General features: G+C 42.7%; 1 protein-coding gene across 1 annotated transcript in view; it reads right to left on the bottom strand.

Moving 5' to 3' along the window:
- The window catches only part of LOC115099991 (protein Niban-like), a 178,184-nt gene that overhangs the window by 42,254 nt on the left and 112,295 nt on the right, over nt 1–23,635 (bottom strand). The window contains exon 6 of the mRNA XM_029618115.1: nt 875–990. Within this exon, the coding sequence (XP_029473975.1) occupies nt 875–990 (116 nt within the window). The remainder of the gene's footprint in view (nt 1–874; nt 991–23,635) is intronic.

The raw sequence follows: 23,635 nt of genomic DNA, 5'->3' as shown, positions 1-23,635 counted from the left end.
TCCATAATCCCATGGGGCCATTGCTAGGAAAATGCTGCAAGTCTATACTTGCTCCATGGGACCTTGCTTAAAATAACTTTACAGGAAACCAGATTTGAAGATTGACTTTTGCCTGCAGTGCGATTCATTTTATGACGTCAATCATCTTTTTGCAGGGGGAACTGCTGCTCCAAATGTAAAAGTTCCCTCTGCCTGGGTAGATTATGCGTGTGCAGGTGTCCCTGTGATACCACTGCTTGAGATCCTAGCTCACAGGGTAACTACTAGAAACCTTGCCTGCTTCACTGATCCCCTGGTTGTATTTCCTTGCCTTAAATTTCTGTCTTCACATGTTGACAAGAAAATCAATGTTTTAGTCAGACAGCGTTTACTACGTCTGAGGCTACACCACTGAGATGCTCCATATTTTCCCCAAATACAGAAAGAAGATAACGCCCCACCTAGCTGTGAACAATTCGTGCCAGAAAACGTCCCCCTCCCTTGCCCATGTTGTGATCCTGCACAGAAGGTCGATGCTCACTCCTGCAGATTCTCCCCGCTTTCACCAAGGAGTCCAGGATATTGTCCTTCCCATGTTTGCATTGCTTTGGCTCATGGTAGAGGTTTAATTGCCCATGGGTGGCTCTGGCTTTTTTTGCTTCTCTGCCTCTCCCTCCAGAGTAACCGCTGCTGCACTTTTCGGAGTGGACATACGGCACAGGAAAACTCACATATCTATTGACAGCTAAAAAGCCCAAATGTGATTTTTAATCTGCCCGCGGTGTTTAAGCTGTGAGGTGTTAATACAGCATTAGTATGATCATGTGGCGTTGTGCTAGGAGACCTTGAAAATAAATGCCATGAGCATGAAAGAAAAGCCACCCGTCCACATTACCTGGATTTCATTGCCGATCTCCATCTCCCAGGAGCCATACTGACCCTTCTCCTGCCGAAAGAACTGGACAGCCTCAGCGAACGCCTGGACGTCACATGTGCTCTTCTTGAAAAAGTCTTCAAGAAAACAGGGAAACATGTAAATACGAGGAGAGAGCAGTGGCTTCTGTATTTATTTATCTGTGTAACCTCAGGGCAGCTAACTTTAGCTGGTCAGCACTGAAGGTCAGCCCTGGCCGGCTCAACTGTGGCCGTGCCTCCAGACCCCCTGCATGCACCTCCTTCACATTATACAGAGGTACCACAGAATGCCTCGCGACGCAAACCAGATAGACAGACAGGAAGCTCAAATATTCAGACTGCTCTTACGTCTCGTCATCACCTGGAGTGAGCCAAAGAGAAAGGAAACCAGCTGCGAGAACGAATGGAGCGGAGATGTGATTTATTAATGACCATTATTCCTCCCGTCACTTCTAGCACTAAAATTCTTTGACCTCATCTGCTGGGGGCGTCTGAAAGTTAAAGTGACAGGGAGGAAGGATCATGAGCATCACACGAGTTCACCTAACCTCTGGTTCGGGTGAGCTTTTAAAAAGATGGGGGTGGGAGAAGACGCTGCTTTATACAGACTGGGTCTAAAAAATTTCACTCATTCTGTTTGTTTGTTTTTAATTATAATTATTAAAGTGCTCTTTGGTGTTTCTCCAGGAAACACAGCTATGCCCTGAGCTTATACTAAAGATAACCAGCAGGGGGCAGGAATGTGCTGCAGTCTATGCAGAGCTCGGCTTCTGCCAAATGAAGTGGAAACTGTCTGACCGGGGGAGAAATGAAACCCGGGGACTGGCCCAGATGTTTTTATTTGCAACAGCTGCTTGTGCTCCTAGATGGAAGGGACAGAAAGTGGAAATTAAAGGCAATTGGCTTTTTTTTCCTGGTTTCCATTTTTGGATGTTTGCTCACTCCGACGCCCTCTCTGGACCTCATCATTCCATTGCACGGCACATCACATTTTTGGGGGGGTGTCATCGAGCCTATGAGAGGGTGTAGTACATTTAAAAAGCAGAAAGAGACTCGTTCAGTGAATTTGGGAGCCAGCTCGTTTTGAAAGTGAATTACTGTATGCTTCACGCTTCTGTCTTCAGACTGCTCCTAGCTTAACTTACTTCACACGTATGGTTACCCTCGGGGGTGACTGGGAGGATGTTACAGATTCACAGACATTAAGAATACCAAATAAACCTGGCAAAACATGCATTTCTTGTGCTGAATATTAAAAGAAGGCACCCATGCTTACTGCCAAATGTAAAGAAATTAGTTGGTGGTTAGATTCTATAAGTGAAGAAAAACATTTGAAGAGACTTCCACTTTAAGCAGAGGAGCTGATGGCACCAGTTACTGTTTCTAACCTTAATAACGTCATAGTTTCCAGCTCTCTAACGGGCCGATTCCGCGGGAGAGCGGGCGAACTAGTGCGTCCCTAGTGCCTCCTTTTGGACAGGAGCAGCGGCTATCAGCGGGTTTGACAGCCGACGCTCGATTTTGCCGGCATCGGTTCTCGAGCCCGCTGACAGCCTCAGGCTCGGAAACCGGATGCGGCAAAATCGAGTGTCCGGTTTTCGACCCGACAGCCGCCGACCGAATTCAATTTTTTTTTTACCCTTCGGGACCTCCGACTTAATATCATAGCGATATTAAGTCAGAGGGTGCACAGAAAAGCAGTTTTTACTGCTTTTCTGTGCACTTTCCCGTTGCCCGGAGAAATTAGCGCCTACCTTTGGGTAGGTGCTAATTTCTGAAAGTAAAATGTGCGGCTTGGCTGCACATTTTACTTACTGAATCGCGCAGGAATACCTAACAGGGCCATCAACATGCATTTGCATGTTGCAGGCGCTATTAGGTTCGGCGGGTTGGACGCGCGTTTTCCGCCCCTTACTGAATAAGGGGTAAGGGAAAACGCGTGTCCAATAGCAGGCTAACAGTGCTGTATCGGCCCCTTAGCTTGCTCAAGAGCCTCTGGAAATATAGGATTAACCTTAAAAAAAAGATTGTCAGTACACAAGGTGCGGTACCAGACAGAGCGTGAGGTCTCCTGAGAGCTAATGTGACCTGGTTCATATCACACAGCAAGGGGAGGAGAGGGGAATTGAACCTGGATTCCCAGGTTCCAGGGTTAGCGATCGCTGATCACACCATGCAAAGCTGCCCTTTGACTCTAGTGAATCTTAATTATTTTCCCTTCGCAGTCAAGACATTTTGCTATGAATCTTTAAAATCTTTATTCTCGGACAACTGTACTTCCTTTAATCCGTTAATGGTTTCTCTCTCCCTGATGCTTGTGTTCCCAGCAGTGGCGTAGCCAGAATTGATTTTTTGGGTGGGCACAAGGTTAACATGGGTGGGCTGTAGGATGCAGGTCTGAGACCTACTAGTTGTATTCTTATTGATAACTAATGCCATATACTGCACCCTACAATGGCTTTCTAAGTAGTTTGCAAACAGCCATTATGCATCATGCGTGAAACTTTAAAATAATTTAGTTCAATAATTTAAGCACTTACCAGCATTAAAAATTCCTTATTAATCAGAATTTAATTTATATTTATTGCAGTTTATAAATGCACAAATATAGAAAACAATCAGATCCAATCATGTAATAAAACAAAAATGAATGTATTCTTTCATGAATCATCTTTGCAGAAAACCAGAAATCTTCATAAATACAATACAATATAATTAATCATCAGAACAGGTGCAGCGCAGAGCTAGGGCAATTCACATAACATGAAAAAAAAAATTCAAATTCTGGTTTCACCTCAGCAAAAAAATAACCCTCCAGTGCTATTTTGTGAAGTAACACAAACTCCTGCAAAGAAAGAGGCATCTAGAACCTTAACATACAACCATAGCACTGACTCTCAGGATTCAAACAGCAACAATGCAAATACTACACCAGGCCCTAGAACATTGATACATCACCTACGGGAATAACAGAACAAGCTGGACTGCTTCAGAGAAACTACACGCTAGCAGAAATACTGCACTTCAGTCACACACAGCAAAACTGAGACCGACCAAATTAGAAACAGAAACATGCAGATAAAGCCAAAATAGAAAGCCTGAGAAACTAAAATGTTTGATCAGTGGAATACTTAAGAAAGAGCAAAATACAAAAATATAAGAATGCACATTCCTAAAGAATACATGTTTAAATTGCTAACATCTCTCTCTCTCTCTCTATATATATATATATATATATATATATATATATATATATATATATATATATATTTATTTTTGTTTTTGCCTTTGTTGTCTGATCTTTGTATTTTTTTAATCAGTTGGTCCTGGTCTCTTTTTCCTATTTTTTCCCTTGTCGCTCATTTCTTAATTCCTTTTCAGTGTCTTTCTTCTACTAATGTCTTCTTTCCTTCCACAGACACACACACACACACACACACACACACACACATATATACATGCTTTCTCCCTCACACACTCAAGCTCTCACTCTCATATGCTCTCCCCCACCCCAAGCTCACACTCTCTGCAGACACACATACAAGCTCTCACTTTCTCACCCCTCCCCAGGCTTATATTCTTATGCACACACAGACGCACATCCAGGCACCCATTCTCACCCACACATACACATATTCAAGCTCCCATTCTCACCCATACATACACATATTCAAGCTCCCATTCTCACCCATGCATACACATATTCAAGCGCCCATTCTCACCCACGCATACACATATTCAAGCGCCCATTCTCACCCACACATATTCAAGCTCTCATTCTCACCCACACATATTCAAGCTCCCATTCTCACCCATGCATACACATATTCAAGCGCCCATTCTTACCCACAAATTCAAGCTTCCATTCTCACCCACACACACAAACCCAGGCTCCCATTCTCACCCACACACACAAACCCAGGCTCCCATTCTCACCCACACACAATCCCAGGCTCCCATTCTCACCCATATATACACACATTCAAGCTTCCATTCTCACCCACACATATTCAAGATTCCATTTTCACTCCCATACACACCAGGCTCTGATTTTCACCCACACACACACACACACGGCTCCCATTCTCATCCACACATACACATTCAAGCCTATGCACAGCTTCCGCTTCCTTCCCCCAGAGCAGGAAGATCCGCTGGCCTCTCCTGCTGCCACCCGCTTCCTGCTATCTTTGGGCCCTACGGCCGACTGATCTTCCTGCTCTGGGGGAAGGAAGCGGAAGCTGTGCACGGTGCTTCCGCTCTCCTCCCCCCCCCAAACAGGAAGATCAGTCGGCCACACAGCCGCGGAACCGCTTCCCCATGTGTGCCGTGCAAATGCACGGAATGGTGCGCCAGGCCTGGGTCCTTCTCTTCGCTGTCGCGGAGATGGGATCCCACGACAGCGTTGCAGTTACGGTGCCAGTTGGATGGGCCTGGGCCCAAATTGGGTGGGCAGCTGCCCACCCAGGCTCAGCCGTGGCTACGCCACTGGTTCCCAGTCACAGTGTTCTGCTGCTGCAAGTCAGCCAGGGTAGGAGAAGCTGCCTCCAAACTTCCTGCTAATGCACGTCCAGTCCACTAGGGGGCAGATTACTGCTTTGACTGCCTGCAGAGGAAACACTTGAGCCTTAAACCTTGGTAGGACATGGAGCCTCCTATCAGTGAGGATAAGGACTGCCAGTCAGAATTCACAACCTGAGGCTGAGAGGCAAGAGGAAAGAAGGATCCATTCTAGAGAAAGGGGGCCACCGAAGGGCTGTGTCCTCCAACAAAAAAATTAGGTTGCCTACCCTGGTTCAATGTACATTCAACCACCACTGTCCATGGTGCAGCCCTGCCAGCGTTATCTCTTTCCAGCAGACCAACATCTCCAGAAATAATATATTGTTTCCGTAGAGAATGAAATCCAGAGGCATGCGGAATTCCTTTCCTAACAGATGTACATATCCAGAAATAAATCTTTCAGTGGCTTAGAAATCTGGGTACAGCTGCTTCTCCCTTCTTTTGTTTGCATTTTGTTTTTTTTAAGGGTTTTGTTTTTTCTTTTGCAGCTCTCACCTAACCATTGAAAAATAAGGTGCCGCCAGCCCCGTCAGATGAAGTGCTGATTGCGTGCTGGGATCGTAACTAGAAATAAATCTCCTTGCCCAACCATTCTATCCCGCTTTCCGAGGCATTCCCTTCCCAGGCCAAGGGCTTCACTGCCTGAGCAGCGATGCTAAGCTCTCAGGTCCCATAATCTGCCCTGGGAGCGAGATTTCAGCACATCACATACCGAAAGGATCTTCCCTGGCAAGCTTCCGTGTCCTCTCTCTCCATGCAATGTCTTCATTAATGGTGCCAGTCACTCAAACCTCACCTACGATAATTCCTTCTGCAGGCAGGACTTTCAATTGCACCCCTTCTTTAGGAAAAGCGAGCACATTTATTTGCAAGGGGGACAGGGCACAAGTCTTGGAGTGGGAGGAATTCTCTCCTATTTGTCAGCAAAATTAACTTAGGAAAACAAAAAGTATTGGTCAAGGTGCTTTCTTCTAAATAAATGTTTAAATCGGACCGGACATTCTCCATCACAGGTCCCTCCATCTGGAACGCCATGCCTCCGGACCTCAGGCAGGAATCTTGTCTACTAACTTTTAAAAAGAAATTAAAGACATGGCTGTTCTGCCGAGCCTTCCCCGACACCAGTCCAACAGCCCGACTTAAAACTGTTCTAGCAACTATGCATATAAACAAGTGCTAAATCATGTATATAAATTATTATGAGGACGTTTATAAATTATCATGAGGACTGCTCCTTGCCTCCCTCATATACTCCATTGTATATTATACTCTTTCTTCGTGCCCCTTCTTATTTCCTATTCCAAGTTAACACATCCTTGTTATAATGTAACTTTATACTCCTTTCAAATTGTCTCTAGTTTTTGGTTGGTTATAGTTACTGCTTAGTTCGATGTAAACCGAGTTGATTTGATTTGTATCAAGAAAGTCGGTATATAAAAGCCTTAAATAAATAAATAAATACATTTTTTAAAAAATGAAAGAAAAATGCATTGACCGTTTTTAGTTCTTGTACAAATTCTGCACCCTGTTGAGAAAACAGTCAGTCACTCTTCTGCCTCTTGCAGTGTGAACAAGTAAGCTGCTAATGTCACTTATTCCCCCCCCCCCCCTGCAAAGGCACCGGAAGCTTCTTGCTGCAAGTGTGAGTGCCAACAGCAGGCATATAGTTACAGGCTGGGCTCCTGGCTGGGATTTTCTGGTTCCTAATATGCAAGGATCCAGTTTACAGGCAGCCTGCCATCCGTCTGCAGACAAGCAGATGTTGGAAATAATGCAGAGATTTTTTTATTTTATTTTTTTTTTACAAAACAGAGGCACATGTAAGTGACACATTCACAAACAAAACCACTTGTGCAAGGAGAGACCCAAATGTACCCCTTGCTGGAGTATTTACCCCTTGCTAGTGTAGAGTCAGTGGTCTCAGCAGGCCATGCCCCTGTAAGTGATGTCGGAGCAGGTCTGACGCTCCCCAGTGAGAGGGGTCCCACATGTCCGGTGTGATGTCCCTACTAACTCCGGTATATAAAAGACTTAAATAAATAAGTAAATAAATGTCACAAAACGTCTGAGCCCACTTATAGTGCAGAGGGAGCCCTGAGGGTAGCACCACCGGCAGGGGGTCTCCTCTCTCAGCAGTGGTCCAGGAAGGAAGTTTCTTCAGCTGACGCCTGAGAGCGGTAGTGAAGAGAAGAGGTCATCTCAGAGAAGAGAGGATTAAGTCCATATTCGTGTTCTGTCCAAAGAGAATGCCTGAGAAATCTGGAGGAAAGAAAATGGTCTTTGGGGGGTTGGGAGGGGGGATTCAGAGAGAAAACTGCACAGCTGAGGAAGGTCCTGTGAAGCTGCTGACTGACAGCAGGAAACCGGCCGGAGACTCCTCTGCCGTGAGACTGGAAGAGAAACAGTGAAATCGAATTTACAGAGGGAGCAGGAAGTAGCACTGCATCCTGGATAGGGTCTAGGGTTCCTGTCCCAGGGAGCTTACACCTGTTAAGCGTGTGCAGCATTTGGCCAGTCTGCTTTAAAGCAGTTTAAATTCAATTCTTTTTCAGCTAATCTGATTTCAAAGATGTCAGTGTCTCCTAGAAGGCTGCAGATCTTAATTTTGCAAACAGGGGCAATGTTCCAATACATCATAAGGGCTGACTGCAACCAGCCAAACAAATCTGAGAGGGAGAAACTGGCAGAGAAACTGGCACAGACTGGTCCGGTAAGCAAACTTCATAAGAGAAAGTGCAAAGCCCAAACCACCGGTGCTCTTCATGTGCTGCAACTAACAGAGATGGAGCCTAACGCACTGGTGGAGAGAAGTCTGTCAAATACTGACCAGCGGGCAGCAGGAAAGTCTATTGCGCCACGCTGTGCGCCAATATCATGAGGGAACTGCTAACCACTAACCGATGAGTCAGATGAGGTCATTTCCACCCCTCTGTGCTGTATTTATAGCAGTCAGAGCCTCATGGCAGAAGCCTGCACAGCACAGAGCCCCCTTTATCTGAGCTCAGCATCGCCCTCTTCTATAGATATATATATATATAGTGCCATAAGGAGCAGCTCGATGCAAAGGCAATTCAAACACGGCCCTCGCAGGCACGAGTTCTGCTCTGGAGGCAGTGCCATACATTTAGGAGACCCTAAACGTGTCGGATTAGCAGGTAGTCCACTGTTTCAGAACAGCGCTCCCAGCACCTGAACGTTATCACAAAACCTAACAAATGAGAAAACATTGCACTCTTAATCCAAGATTTCATTATGCAGGGACCAGCCCCCGGACCGGACCATGGCGCATCGGCGGCTGGCCCGGGCAGGCATAACTTGTGCAACAAAGGTAGGGGAGGAGGGAACGGAGGCAGGCTGCACGGCTCGGCGCGCACAGGCTGCCGATTTTGGGTAGCCTTGCACACGCCAACCCTGGATTTTAACAGATACGTGCAGCCACGCGCATATCTATTGAAATCCGGCATACTTCTGTTTGCGCCTGGTGCGCGAACAAAAGTACGCGCGCGCGCGGTTTTATAAAATCTGCCCCTAAATGTGGTCACATGCTTTGCCCCTGCTACTCATGCCATTTTACTTGCCTGACGTAGACACACCCAGGGGAATGCCTCGCTATAAAACTGGCTAAAAGCGTGGGCACGGAGGAAACCCGTGCATACTTTTACCTGTTGGTCTGGTTAAACGGCTTTGAAAATTGCCCTCCAAGGGGGAGAGGGGAACAATTTTCAAATTGTCTGCTTTGTTATAAAGTCCATGGATACCTTTTCCCCTACAGGCCTTGCACCCATTTTCAGAGAACGTATGTGCAATTTTCACTTTGGTCCTTGCCACAGGTGCAAAGTATCCGGAGACCTTTTCTACCTCCCTTTTGTGTGGATGCTTTTTCCATGGTTAAGTAATGAAATCTACATGCATTCGTGTCCTCCCCTGACCTAAGCAGCCCTCCCCAGGATCGTCTTTTCTAAATGTGGCTGACACGGAGCACACTGCACAACATTATGTGGACCTTTAGCTATCATGACGGAGAACAATTTTCAGTCCGGCTAATTTATTTATTTATGTAGCCATTTTATATACCGTCGTTCCAAGTGAAGATCACAATGGTTTACATCATGACATACATATAATAGATTGACATGTACACTGACTTGATGTGAACATCTAACATACATCAACATATGCATTAAATAATGTCATCGAGGTGAATAGATCTGCTATATAATATGTTTCAGTTTTATTTATTTGGACATAGTTGGGATGTGATGAAGTTTTTGGTTCAGTTGTTAATTTCTTAATGAATTTGTTTTTGTTGATGCAAGCTCCGTGTACAGAAGGTTTTAAGTTAAGTCATAGGCATTTTGAAATAACCATGTTTGTAGGTCACGTTTAAATTTCTTTGGTTCTGGGGTCAGTTGTAGAGAGTTCCATAATATTTGGGCCTGCTATGAAGAACACACAATCTCTTATTTTTGTTAGATGAGTATTTTGTAAAGATGGCACAGCTAGCAGTCCTTTGTTTTGAGAACTTAAATGATCTCTGTGGCTTGAAATGTTGTAGTGCTACACCTACCAGACCAGAGTTGTTAGAATGAATGGATGGATGTATTAATATTAAGACTTTGTAATTAATACAAGATTGTACAGGTAGCCAATGAAGAGCTATCAGTGAATGCGAGATGTGATCGTATTTTTTTGATCCTGTTGAGTCTTGCATTTTGTACTAGTTGTAGTTTTTTTTAGTAGCTAGGTATTCCAAGTAGAAGTGAGTTACAGTAGTCTAGGTTTGAGAAAATGAGGGTTTGCAGGACCGTGCGGAAGTCTTCGTGAGTCAGCAATGGTTTAAGTCTATGTAGTAAGTGCAGTTAGCATAGCTTGATTTTACTAGTTTGTTTAGTGCTTTTCCAAAGTTAGGTTCTTGTCAATCTGTAATCCTAAATCCCGTACTTAGTCTGAGGAATTATTATTGAAGTTACAGAGGGTCGAGTGTCTGCGGGGTTGCTATTCATAGATTTCTTCTTAACAGAATGGCTTCAGTTTTTTTTGTGTTTAGCGTTGATTAGCGAACAGGACACCCATCGATTTACACTACCCACTCACGCTACACTTCTCTTCCAGACCCATCAGAGAAGCATACAAAGGTTCGCTACACACACCCCCAGCCAAATTCACACACCTCTCATCCACCAAAGATCGAGCCTTCTCGACAGCAGCGCCAACCATCTGGAATACCATGCCCCCAGACCTCAGACAAGAACCTTGCACGCAGACATTCAGAAAGAAACCCAAGACTTGGCTATTTCTACAAGCCTTCCCTGATCTATGACCACCCCAACTGCTATAATCCGCCTTGGTCCGCCAGTCAACGTCCCCCATCCCTGACCTGGCTTCTGACGTTATATTACAGTCCTGAGTACAGGTGATTATTATAGTCCTAAGTATATGACTAGATATTATTTATTTCTGAGACTAGATATTATTTATTTCTATGTTAGCCATGACTCTGGCTTTTCCTCCTCCTAGTTCAAGTGCCCCTGTTTTATTGTAACTTTTATTCACTTTTTCACTCTTCGCCTATTGTTCACATTGATGTTAATGTTATTGCACCGCTGTTTATTGTAAACCGATACGATATGATTGGTATCTTGAGTGTCAGTATAAAAAAGCCCTAAATAAATAAATAAATAAATAAATAAATAAAATTAGAGTTTGGATAGTTTGTTGCATAGCCTTCTTGCGTGACACAAGAGTCAATGCTGTATATTCCACGGATTTGGTGCATGGTATGTCATTGGCGTATAGGCAGAAGGTGATTCCAAGATCAGTTAGTAATTTACATAGTGGAAGCATATAGCTGTTGAATAGAGTTGCCGATTGATGCAGATGTATCCCAGGGTTCAGCACTATCGGGAAGGTGTCGGACATGTGGTAGTCCAGTTTAACTTGGAATGCCCTTTTTGTTAGGAAGGGCATTCCAAGTTATTGGAATTGACTGGAATTGACAGCTAATGGCATACTAGGGTATGGTTAACAGTGTCAAAGGCTGTTAGGTCAATTAGTACCAGGATATAGGATTTGTCATTGTTAAATCCCCATAGTATGGGGTCCATTAAGGATACGAGTAAAGTCTCTGTTGAGCGATTTTTTCTGAACCTGAATTGGTTTGGATGTAGAATGTGATCATCTAGAAAGTCTTCTAGTTGAGATAATCAAGCTTTTTCAAGAATTTTTGAGAGGAAGGGCAGATTGGATATAGGTTGATAATTCTCCCAGAATTGTTGGTATTATTTTTAAGGATAGGTTTTAAACACTGCTTGTTTAGCCCTATTTGGAACTAATTCTTCTGAGAGTGATTGAATGATTAAGGATGTGATTGTTGTAGTGATAATGTTATGTATCAATTTTAAGGAGCTAGCTGGAATGGGGTCAAGTGGGTGATTTGCAGGTTTTATTTTAGTAATGATTTGAGTAATTTAAAGTTTAGATACTCTGTTGAAAGCGGTCCATTTAGCTGCTTCGTGTTTTTCAACACGTTCTAAGGAAGGCGAGCAGGCTGAGAAATTAATTTTTAGCCTATTTATTTTTTCTAACAAATGATTGGCATATTCATTGCAGGCATTCTTTGAGAAGTAGTTGTTGCTTGAGATTGAGGAAAATGGGTCCTTGATTAGGTGTTTAACATCGAGGAGTAATTTCGAGTTAAAAATTACCCCATGAATCTGTTTCGCATAGTATTCTTTTTTTGCATTGTTGATTAACACCCGGTATTGAGAAAGGAGTGATCTGTATTTTCCAAGCAATTCTGAGGTTGGGCTTTTCCACCAGAGTTTCTCATATTTTTTCAATGATTTGTTTAGAGCGTCTTAATTCTTCATTGTACCATAGTTTTTTTTTGTTTAGAGGTACATTGTTCTAATTGGATAGTTTTTGTTTGGATTGGGTTTAGGTTACCAGCAATTTATTTATTTTATTTATTTATTTATTTAAGTTTTTTTATATACCAACATTCAAGACAGTGGTCCCATCATGCTGGTTCACAAGAAACAGGGGTGAAACTTTACCATTTAACAAAAGTGCAAAAAAGCAGTTACATATAACAAGGACAACAATAACTTGGAATGAGAAGGGAAAAGAAGATTAGATATTGAAATATAAGTATAAATAACATTTTGAAAGGTGGCTATTAACGCTAATACTAGCGGAGCTTGTTGCGTGAAGGGAGATTAGATGGGGTTGGAGTTAGGAAAGGCCTGTGTGAACAGCCACGTTTTGAGTCTTATCTTGAATGTTGAGATGTTGGGTTCCATTCTAAGATCCGGGGGAATGGAGTTCCATAATGTTGGACCGGCTGTGGAGAATGCCCGATCTCTAAGCGTGATGTGTCTGGTAGTCTTGGCTGGAGGTACTTGAAGTGATCCTTTGTAAGCATCTCTTGTCGGTCTTATGGAATGGTGTAATCGGAGGGGAATATGGAGATCGATTGGGGCTAATTGATGGATATTTTTGAAAATGGTGAGAATGGCCTTGTAGATTATTCTGAAGTGGATGGGCAGCCAATGGAGGTCCATCAAGATCGGTGTTATGTGTTCTCTTCTCCTGGTGTTGGTGAGTATACGGGCGGAGGCATTTTGTACCATTTGTAATGGTTTGGTGTGTGATGAAGGGAGACCAAGCATGATGGTATTGCAATTTCTTTAACCATGTTATCCCAGGCCTCAAATGAAGCAGAGGCATTAGCATGGTTGAAATCAATTAGTTTTTTTTGTTTTTTTTTAATAGATTCTGCAAGTAAATCAAGCTCAAACCTTTTCCTGAAGGTGACTGTCTGGTTATTTGTGAGGGGGTTTTTTGAGTTGAGGAAGGTTATATCTGCATTTAGTAATTAATTAGTGATCAGACCAAGGCAGTATTATGTAAGAGATATTTATCATACAATTGTTGTGATTAGCAAATATAAGATCTAGGATGTGTCCTGCTTTAATGTGTGGGTTTGGTTACAAATGGTGACCATCCCATTGCTTCTAAGAAGGTTTCATGGCAGAGGATTTGGTCGACTGTCAACATGAACATTAAAGTCACCTACTATGAGTGTGGACTCAGGTGTAGGAAACACTTTAGTGAAAACTTCTACTAGTGGTGAGCAGTCTTTTTGAAGTATTCCTGAGGGGCAATAGACTAATCCAATGTTTATTTGAGGTGATTTAAGTATGGCCACTATATAGGGAGGATTAATTATATGGAATAAGTTTGAGCACTTTTTTTTGTTTTGTTTTTTTACTAATTATTAATCCCCCACATCTTTATGTTTAGGTCTGGGGAGGTGATAGACAACATATTTGGAATGTTCAATTTGATTTAAGAGTACATTATCTTTATTGTTCAGCCAGGTTTCAGTGATGCAGAAGATGGTCAGGTTTAATTCTTCAATTAAATCATTTATTAGTGGGAATTTTTAAAAACTGACAGTGTATTCAAAAGAAGCAGAGTGAGCATTAGGTAGGACTGGCCTGCGGAGAAGTTGTTGCTCGTGGGGTGGACTAGGTTAGGGTTAATTTGCTGTTTGACATTAGTGGATCTCCTAAGGTCCTTGTCCTGTTTCATTTGTGATGATATGTGCCAGCTCCATTTTTTCTTCAGAGCTGAAGTGTAGAGGGGAGAAATAACTGCAGGCTTCTCTTCAGGCATGTACAAAGAGGCAAGCTCCTTTGTTGTGCTCCTTCGTAGGCGTGTCTCCTGGTACACTGCACCGATGATGTCCCTGGTGGTGGGCGGGTGGGCAGTAAGCAGGTCACCTACCTGGCACCAGCACCACTTCCTGGCATTTCCTCTCTGGGGAGGGAGGACGGAAGCGCTCCCAGTTCAACCCCCCATTGCTTCCCGCATCAATGCCGGCCGGAGATTGTAGTGGCCAGGTAGGCCTCTCTCCTACTGCAGCGTTGCCACCTTGCCGATGATCTCCACAAATCATGATAAATGGTTTAAAAATTGTCCTCCCAATTGTTATGAATGAAAATAAAAATTGTTGGCAACACTGAGCTTGCCACTGGTTCGTCTAAGTCAAGGGACTCAGAGGATTAGAGGCACAGATGAATCTGCTTCTGAAGGCCCTGCTCTGGCATGTCCTCCATGTATTAACACAAGTGACTTGCTCTTATTAACATGAAGGTAACGGACACCCAACTTTACAAGGAATCTGGTGAAAAAAAGGGATGTATAGCTCTCCATGAAGCTGGGTGACTTCCTGGCTTAAAATTGCTCATGAGTAGAGGAGGACAATGAAAAGAGAGCTCATTCACATGTCTTCTCTTTGCCATTACAGAGGTGTAAGCAGTTGCCTTAGAATGGGAGAGCCAATCCAATCAATACCCCAACTTAGGGCTAACTTATGGAGGGCTGAATAGGCCCCAGTATACTTTTGAGTGAGGAACTTTCTAGTAACGAGAGTTCCTTAGAGGTGCAGTAGTCAATCAGGAGTGAATCAGTATCAGGAGAGTATAAAAGGTGATTCAATGAGTCCCTAGAGAGAGTTCTTTGGAGTTTGATGTCAAAGATTTGCTGGTGAGAGGTAGCTATATAGGCTGTGGCTTTTGCCAGGCTCCTAGAAAGAGAAATATTTTCCTCTCTTTTTCATTTCTGAATTGAAGAGGATCTGTGGGGATCCTGTAGTGTCCAGATCCAAAAAGGGATCCTTTATTCCAAGAGTGAAGGAAGGCTTTATCAAGGAGACAGGACACTCATCAGGTAGAGAGTATGTGGGAAAAGAAGATTCTCCTGGATGCCCAAGGGTTTCTAGAGAAGACAACACTTTTGGGAGAACTAGAAGGGATCCCTATCTCAGTGCTCAAGTAGTTTGAAAAATTATCTTTATTCTTATTGGGATTGTGACTGGTCCATTTTTGTATTTGATATAGTTGCAAGAACCAGTGTGATATTACTATTTTTCTGCCTTGTTTATTTTGGACTGTCTTATTTTTGTATATGCTTTTTATGCTTTAAAATTGCAATCTACTTAATATGGTCAAGTACCAGAATAGGCAGAATATACAAGTATTTTAAATAAGTACAAATGTTGAGTTTATTCAGTAAACTATTATGGCTTTGGAACATAACATTTGGAGTGTATACTTTTTTTTTTTTTTAGAGAGATCCTTTTTAGGTCCTATAGGTTAAGCCTGTCCCCATCACTGAACCCATGGATCAATATTTAGAAGGGTTTGGAAGTGTCTGCCCCTTCTCCACCCAAGATAGTTGGATAAAGTATTTTGCCAAATCCTACCCTCATCCTGATCTGATGGCAAGAGGACTCGAGTATGCTCAGTGGGACCATGGTATCCTCAATGGTTTCCATCTAAGGAGCTGAGGAAGTTGGGGGGTGCAGATAACCACAATCCAGGCTCTCCTATCATACAATTTTACTTTATCTTTTGATGTTAGGGTATGCAGGAGTAAAGCTATGAAGGCTCCTTACTTTGAGGTACATGGATTAGGGCCTTCCTTCATAGACAAGAAATGCATCCTGATTTTCATTAGCTCTGTATGTGTTTTATGAGCAATGATGCTATTGTGTTTCATTGTTTTCTTATGAGAGAGAGGCAGCTGAATATGCAGACAACGGGCCAATCTTATGTTTCAACAGCTTTATCAAACATATAAATATCCCTCATTGTTCTGCAGATTCAATCCATCTTATCCTGCTACTTGTTGGAGAACGTCTGGGCAAAAGGGCGCACACTTGCATATGTGGTGGACCTGCCCACTAGTATATAGCAGCTTCCCATCTCTCATTAATTAGCCTTACTGGGACATTGAGACTTTTGCTTGGTCTCAGGAAAGACTACATTTCTGATGAATCAATTATTACTGGCTGCCAGACTCATTATTGCTCCATTCTGGAAACAGTCATTGGAAAACTGGAAATATCAGACTTTCAAAACTGCACAGATTAAGAGGCAGTCACATTCTCTCAATGGTACCCGCAGGCTTTATGAATCCATATTATTTATTTCCAAATTCTTATATACTACACACTCAAATGCCAGACCTGATCAGAGAATGTACAAAATAAAATACAAATTAAAACATAAAATCATACAAATAAAACAAGAATTATTTAAAACCACCTTTTCCCCAAGCAATACAAAATAAATCATCAACAGCTTTCATACAGCTGTAGACCCCAAAGATATAAGAACATAAACATAAGATTTGCCATACTGCATCAGACCATCAAGCCCAGTATCCTGTTTCCAACAGTAACCAAGCCAGTACCTGGCAGGATCCCAAGGGGTAGAGAGACTCCAAGCTGCTTATCCCAAGAATAAGCAGTGGATATCTGCAACTCTACTTTAATAATAGTTAATGGATTTTTCCTCCAGGAACTTGTCCAAACCTTTTTTTTTTTTTTTAAACACAGCTATACTAATAGCTTTCACCACATCCTCTGGCAATGAATTCCAGAACTTAATTATGTGTTGAGTAAAAAAATAGTTTCTCTTATGAGTTTTAAATGTATTACCTACTAACTTCATTGTGTGTCCCCTGGTCTTTGTACTTTTTGAAAAAGTAAAGGTTTACTCATACTAAGGGTGTGCATTTGTTCCCTACATATTGGTAATCCGCAATGTATAGGGCCGTATTCGTGGGGAAGCGAAACATATCGCGATTCTCCACGAATACAATGAATCTTCACCGAATTATTCGGCCGTCTAAAGGGTGAATTTAAACAAACCCTCACCCTCCTGACACCTCCCCCCAAGACTTACCAAAACTCCCTGGTGGTCCAGCGGGGGGTCCAGGAGCCATCTCCTGCACTCGGGCCGTCGGCTGCCAGTATTCAAAATGGCGCTGATAGACTTTGCCCTCACTATGTCACAGGGGCCGACCAATGGCACCAGTAGCCCCTGTGACATAGTAAGGTCAAAGGCTATCGGCGCCATTTTGAATACCAGTAGCTGAGAGTGTGAGTGCAGGAGATGGCTCCCGGACCCCCCCTCTGGACCACCAGGGAGTTTTGGTAAGTCTTGGGGGGTGGGGGTCAGGAGGGTGGGGGGTTGTAATTAATTAAATTTTAGCCGGGAAACGAATAAAAATTAACGCATGAACGTATCAGGGGCCCCCCTTGCCAAATGCAACGTATTTGCCCCCCGACGAATACGAATCCAACATATGGCATCCCTCTGCACATCCCTAACTCATACCATTAGACTCATTATTTTATAGACCCCTATCATATCTCCCCTCAGCAGTCTCTTCTCCAAGCTCTTTAACCTTTCTTTATATGGGAATTGTTCCAGCCCCTTTATCATTTTGATCACCCTTCTCTGCAACTTTTCTAATTCTGCTAAATCTTTTTATGATATCTGGTGACTAGAGCTGCACACAATATGCAGGATGAGGACTGAGTATACCCATGAATGATCAGATATCTGAGACACATTTTCTTTCTCAGCAAATTATTCTGGCAGCCAGGGGAGAAATAGCAAATTCTTGGAGGGATGCCTCGGTGCTGCCACTCTTCTGAGTAGTTAAAAGGCCAACCTGGATTTATCATTTAGGGAGACTTACAGCCTTTAAGAGGAAGCAAATCCCCAAATTTGAAAGAACCTGGGATTGCTTTGCTTTGTGGCAACAGAAGGGTTCTATTGTTATTCAGTGATCTTTCTGGAAGGTTTGGTAGATTTATTATGCAGTGTAAGGATTAAGGGGTGGGAAGGCACTGGAGGTAGCAAAACGTAGGTGGAGTTGTAATAAACACATAAGCAAAAGTTCTTATAACTGCACAATAGACTTTTATTGTGTATCTCCTGTTGCAGTTTGTTGTTCTTCATAGTACTGTACCAGTTTTTGTACAGGTCTTTTATGCTGAACATTCTTGGATATGCTTAATAAACATTAAATTAAAAAAAAATCTCAAGGGACAGAGGAGCCAAGAGCTGAGAGACTTCCTTTCCAGAGATATCCAGGCCCAGGAGCACAAGCCTGCATCAACCTCCTGAGTTAAGTAATCTAAACGTTGCACAGAGAGCATAAGAACATAAGAAATTGCCATGCTGGGTCAGACCAAGGGTCCATCAAGCCCAGCATCCTGTTTCCAACAGAGGCCAAACCAGGCCACAAGAACCTGGCAATTACCCAAACACTAAGAAGATCCCATGCTACTGATGCAATTAATAACAGTGGCTATTCCCTAAGTACATTTGATTAATAGCCGTTAAATGGACTTCTCCTCCAAGAACTTGTCCAAACCTTTTTTGAACCCAGCTATACTAACTGCACTAACCACATCCTCTGGCAACAAATTCCAGAGCTTTATTGTGCGTTGAGTGAAAAAGAATTTTCTCCAATTAGTCTTAATGTGCTACTTGCTAACTTCATGGAATTTCCCCTAGTCCTTCTATTATTCGAAAGTGTAAATAACCGAGTCACATCTACTCGTTCAAGACCTCTCATGATCTTAAAGACCTCCATCATATCCCCCCTCAGCCATCTTTTCTCCAAGCTGAATAGTCCTAACCTCTTCAGTCTTTCCTCATGGGGAGCTGTTCCATTCCCTTTATCATTTTGGTTGCCCTTCTCTGTATCTTCTCCATCGCAACTATATCTGAGATGCGGCGACCAGAATTGTACATAGTATTCAAGGTGCGGTCTCACCATGGAGCGATATAGAGGCATTATGACATTTTCCGTTTTATTAATCATTCCCTTCCTAATAATTCCTAACATTCTGTTTTCTTTTTTGACTGCTGCAGCACACTGAGCCGACGATTTCAATGTATTATCCATTATGACGCCTACATCTTTTTCCTAGGTGGTAGCTCCTAATATGGAACCTAACATCGTGTAACTACAGCAAGGGTTATTTTTCCCTATGTGCAACACCTTGCACTTGTCCACATTAAATTTCATCTGTCATTTGGATGCCCAATCTTCCAATCTTGTAAGGTCCTCCTGTAATGTATCACAATCCGCTTGTGATTTAACTACTCTGAACAATTTTGTATCATCCGCAAATTTGATAACCTCACTCGTCATATTCCTTTCCAAATCATTTATATATATATTGAAAAGCAGCGGTCCAAGTACAGATCCCTGAGGCACTCCACTGTTTACCCTTTTCCACTGAGAAAATTGACTATTTAATCCTACTCTCTGTTTCAAACTATAATCCAAACTTGTCAAAATCAAAATATAGCTGAAAGTCAGTCTTTGCTGTAACAATGATTCTTTATACCACATCACTGGACCAAAGGTATTTAGAAATAGTACATTTATTGTCAGATCAATAATACAAAAAACAGCAGAAATGCCCCAAACTTTGAATGCCTTCCTGCCCTGTGCCGAGTCTTTTCAGGTAGCTGTTTTATGCAAGTTAGACGGATAAAACTTATCCAGTTAACGTACATGGGATATTCAGCATCATGACAATTCCGCTGACTATACCCAGATAAAATATTAAAATTAGCCAGATGAGCTTGCCCAGATAACTTTAGGCCTGCTGAAGTAGACATTCAAAAGACATTTATTTTGAGCAGGTCTAAAGTTAGCTGGTTATCTTATCTGGCTAACACTAAACTTATCTTTGGATATTTGGTCTTATTCAGCTAACGTACTTAGCTGGCTGAGTCTGAATATGGACCTTGCTGTGGGTTACGTCTGTGTTATCCAGTTAACTTTATCGGATAAGGCTGAATATCACTACTTATCTGGCTCAGTTTGCTGCATAAGAACATAAGAAAATGCCATACTGGGTCAGACCAAGGGTCCATCAAGCCCAGCATCCTGTTTCCAACAGAGGTCAATCCAGGCCATAAGAACCTGGCAAGTACCCAAAAACTAAGTCTATTCCATGTTACCATTGCTAATGGCAGTGGCTATTCTCTAAGTGAACTTAATAGCAGGTAATGGACTTCTCCTCCAAGAACTTATCCAATCCTTTTTTAAACACAGCTACACTAACTGCACTAACCACATCCTCTGGCAACAAATTCCAGAGTTTAATTGTGCGTTGAGTAAAAAAGAACTTTCTCCAATTAGTTTTAAATGTGCCCCATGCTAACTTCATGGAGTGTCCCCTAGTCTTTCTATTATCCGAAAGAGTAAATAACTGATTCACATCTACCCATTCTAGACCTCTCATGATTTTAAACACCTCTATCATATCCCCCCTCAGCATGAAGGCTGCTGATGGTTTAATTTGGTATTGCTTGGGGAGACGTCAACCAGATAAGTAGCACACCCACTGCCCTTCCATTGACTATCTATTTGGCTGGACAAGAGGGGCCTACCGAATATGTGGCTATGCCACGTAGCTAGATAAGTCTGATTTATCCGGCTACGTAGAGTTTAAATATGGACCTCTTTCTGTCATGTGCTTGTGCAGCTCAAACCTGCATTTCTGCAACAGTGCTAGGAATCTGGTTTTCATAAGCAACTTGGCAGCCGCTGAAATAACTTTAAACCTTTCTTCAGTACTACTGCTCTTTTCTGTTTTTCTTCCGTGCCTCTTTATTTAAGATAGAGGCAGATAAACAAAACATATTCAGCAAACAATGTAAGCCCAAGCATACACATCTGGACAGAAAAGATAGCAATTGTCAGTTCTGTGCAATATTTCCTGGAATTATAAATGTTAACTCCAATCAGTCACTAGCACTGTATTCAAAACAATGGCAGCGCATAAACCACCCCTTGGTGACAGAAGAGCAGAAGTGTACATTAACGTTTAAGGGCAAACGGACCATCATGACCTGAAACTGTGCCCCTCCCCCCCAATATGAGACTTAAAAAATGCCAAATCATTAAGCTGCACCTTCAACCTGGGGTCTTTATGTACTGTCACCTTGCAATATCCCAGAAAGCAGCTATTAGAGGAGGAGAGTCCCACCACATATGAAACAAAAGTGCCTACCCCGTCACTATTCCAGCAACATAGCTTATCTACCTTACATCTACAAGGTCCCATTCAACTAAGAGATCTGAAGGCCCGCCTGCTGGATTTAGTAGCCTCACCTGTGCCACCACTGTTCTCCAGATAGGGATAACTTGTGTTGTTGAAATCCCCTGCAAGTATGAGATGACCTTCTGCCCATTGTTTCATAATAGATAATAACTTCTTTAGAAAGGTTCCCTGACCAGTATTAGGGCCGTGGATGTTAACTATAGTGTAAATATCTTTTCCCAATTTAAATTTCACCATTAAGTATCTGCCTTCCACATCTCTCACAACTGAGATTACATCCACTACCACATTTTATGAAAAGATGATCCCCACTCCGCTGTACTTAGAAGTTTTAGTGGCGAACGCAAAATATTGCACAGGGTAGTGACGAGTAAACAATCTTTCGTATTTTTTTTCTTAAATGAGTTTCCTGACATAAGAGGACATCAACCTTCATTCGTACTGCGTCTTGTATCAATTTCTTACATTTGACATGAGTATTGACATTCCAAGATAAACATTTTAGGGAACCCATCTTTCCAATCTGAAACTCTCCTCCCATTTCCTCAACAATGCCCCAGTAACAAAAGATACACCCATTCCATTCCCAGTCAAAGATAAATTGGATTCCTGTTACTCAGCTCTCAAAAATTGCCATTCCCGTAAAGGTTTAAACAGAATTCCATCTATTTCTGACCTATTCTCACCCTGTTCCCCATCCCCCCCTCACCCACCCTACCCTACAGCTGATACACCAGCCTCCTCCTAGAGGAATGACGACACAAGTATGCCTAGCGACCCACGATGTTTCCCAGCCTCCTAAACAAATTATATACTAAACTGAATTACCCTCCCTCGATCAAAAGAGGAATAGAGGCAAGGATATTGAATGACATCATGTATTGCATCTTGACAAATCATAAGAGAAAAGTGTACAGCTTTATTATAAGTTTCAAAAATGTTTTGGAAATGTGTCCATAAAATATAAGATCACACATGCACTCATTCACACCTTAAAATCATCCAAATGCACAACGGAGGTCAGCATATGAGACTCCAACGAGTTTCCCAGCTACTGGAAGGAAGCTTAAAAGTTACCTCCGTGATGGAAAGGAATAGAACTGAAAAGGATTAATTGGCTTTACTAATTCAATAAATTGATTGGACACTAGAGGTCACAAATTTATTAGAAATCTAAATTATGTAACTGGATTGACAACTATGAAGAGATGTAAAGAACTCATCAATTTCAAACATTAATCAGTAAGGTTGGAAACAGTCAATTGTTTCCAGTGTGATTATTACTGTTTTTAAGAAACTTTAATTGTGACTTAAGCCTTAAATAACGCATCAGGAACTAGGAAACAGTCTTCCCTCCTCTCACCCCCTAGTTAGAGAATTCTGTACATCAGATTTGTTAACATCAGTGAAAGACTATAGCCTATTTAATCTCTATTTCAGATGTGGTTCCTGGGGCCCTAAGTGGGGATACTGCCAGCTGGTGGTTGACCTGCACATTCACTGCATCACCTGAACTTGGTGGTTGGTGAAACAGATAAGTATGGGAAAATAAGTGTGGGAGCTTGCTGGGCAGACTAGATGGGCTGATTGGTCTTTTTCTGCCGTCATTTCTATGTTTCTCTAAAGAGTTAACTTCTAAGTTAGAAGAAGGGAATCCTGGGAGTTTTCCTCCTGTGTTCAGCTGGGTTTCAGCCCTAACCTTGCAGAGTAATCCTCTTTTTACCTGTGTTTACTTTCTGTGACCCAAGCTGCTTTGGTTGCTGTTTCCTGTTTTACCTGTTTAATAAAGTTTGGAGTTGAAGAAGCAGACTCCTCTCTGTCTGTGAAGACTGAGTTAAGCTATCTGTTTAAGTTGCACATAGGAAACATTAATTTTGAAATCCCCACGCATTCTTTAGCCCAGTGGTTCTCAACCAGTGTGTCGCCAAGAACATGCAGGTGTGTCGCCACACTTTCCGGTCCCCCGCTGACCCAGCTGCTCCCCGGTCCTCCTCCGCCCGGGCTTAAAATGCTGTCAGCCCGGGTTGAACGCGGCAGGATAGCTGGAGTCAGCGGCAGCGGCATGGTCTCTTTTTCCCACCCCCCACGGCTCGGAAGAGGAAGTGGTGAGCAGCGGGTGCGTGCGCGGGAAGAAGAGACCATGCTAGTGTGGTCAGGATTGGCCTGAAGAACAGAAGAGAGGCGCGGTCTGAAAAATGTGCAGCGCGGCTCGGAGGAAAATGAAGA

Source organism: Rhinatrema bivittatum, chromosome 10 (genome assembly GCF_901001135.1).
Source record: "Rhinatrema bivittatum chromosome 10, aRhiBiv1.1, whole genome shotgun sequence".
Lineage (NCBI taxonomy): Eukaryota > Metazoa > Chordata > Amphibia > Gymnophiona > Rhinatrematidae > Rhinatrema > Rhinatrema bivittatum.
This window is presented reverse-complemented; position numbering and strand designations above follow the sequence as displayed.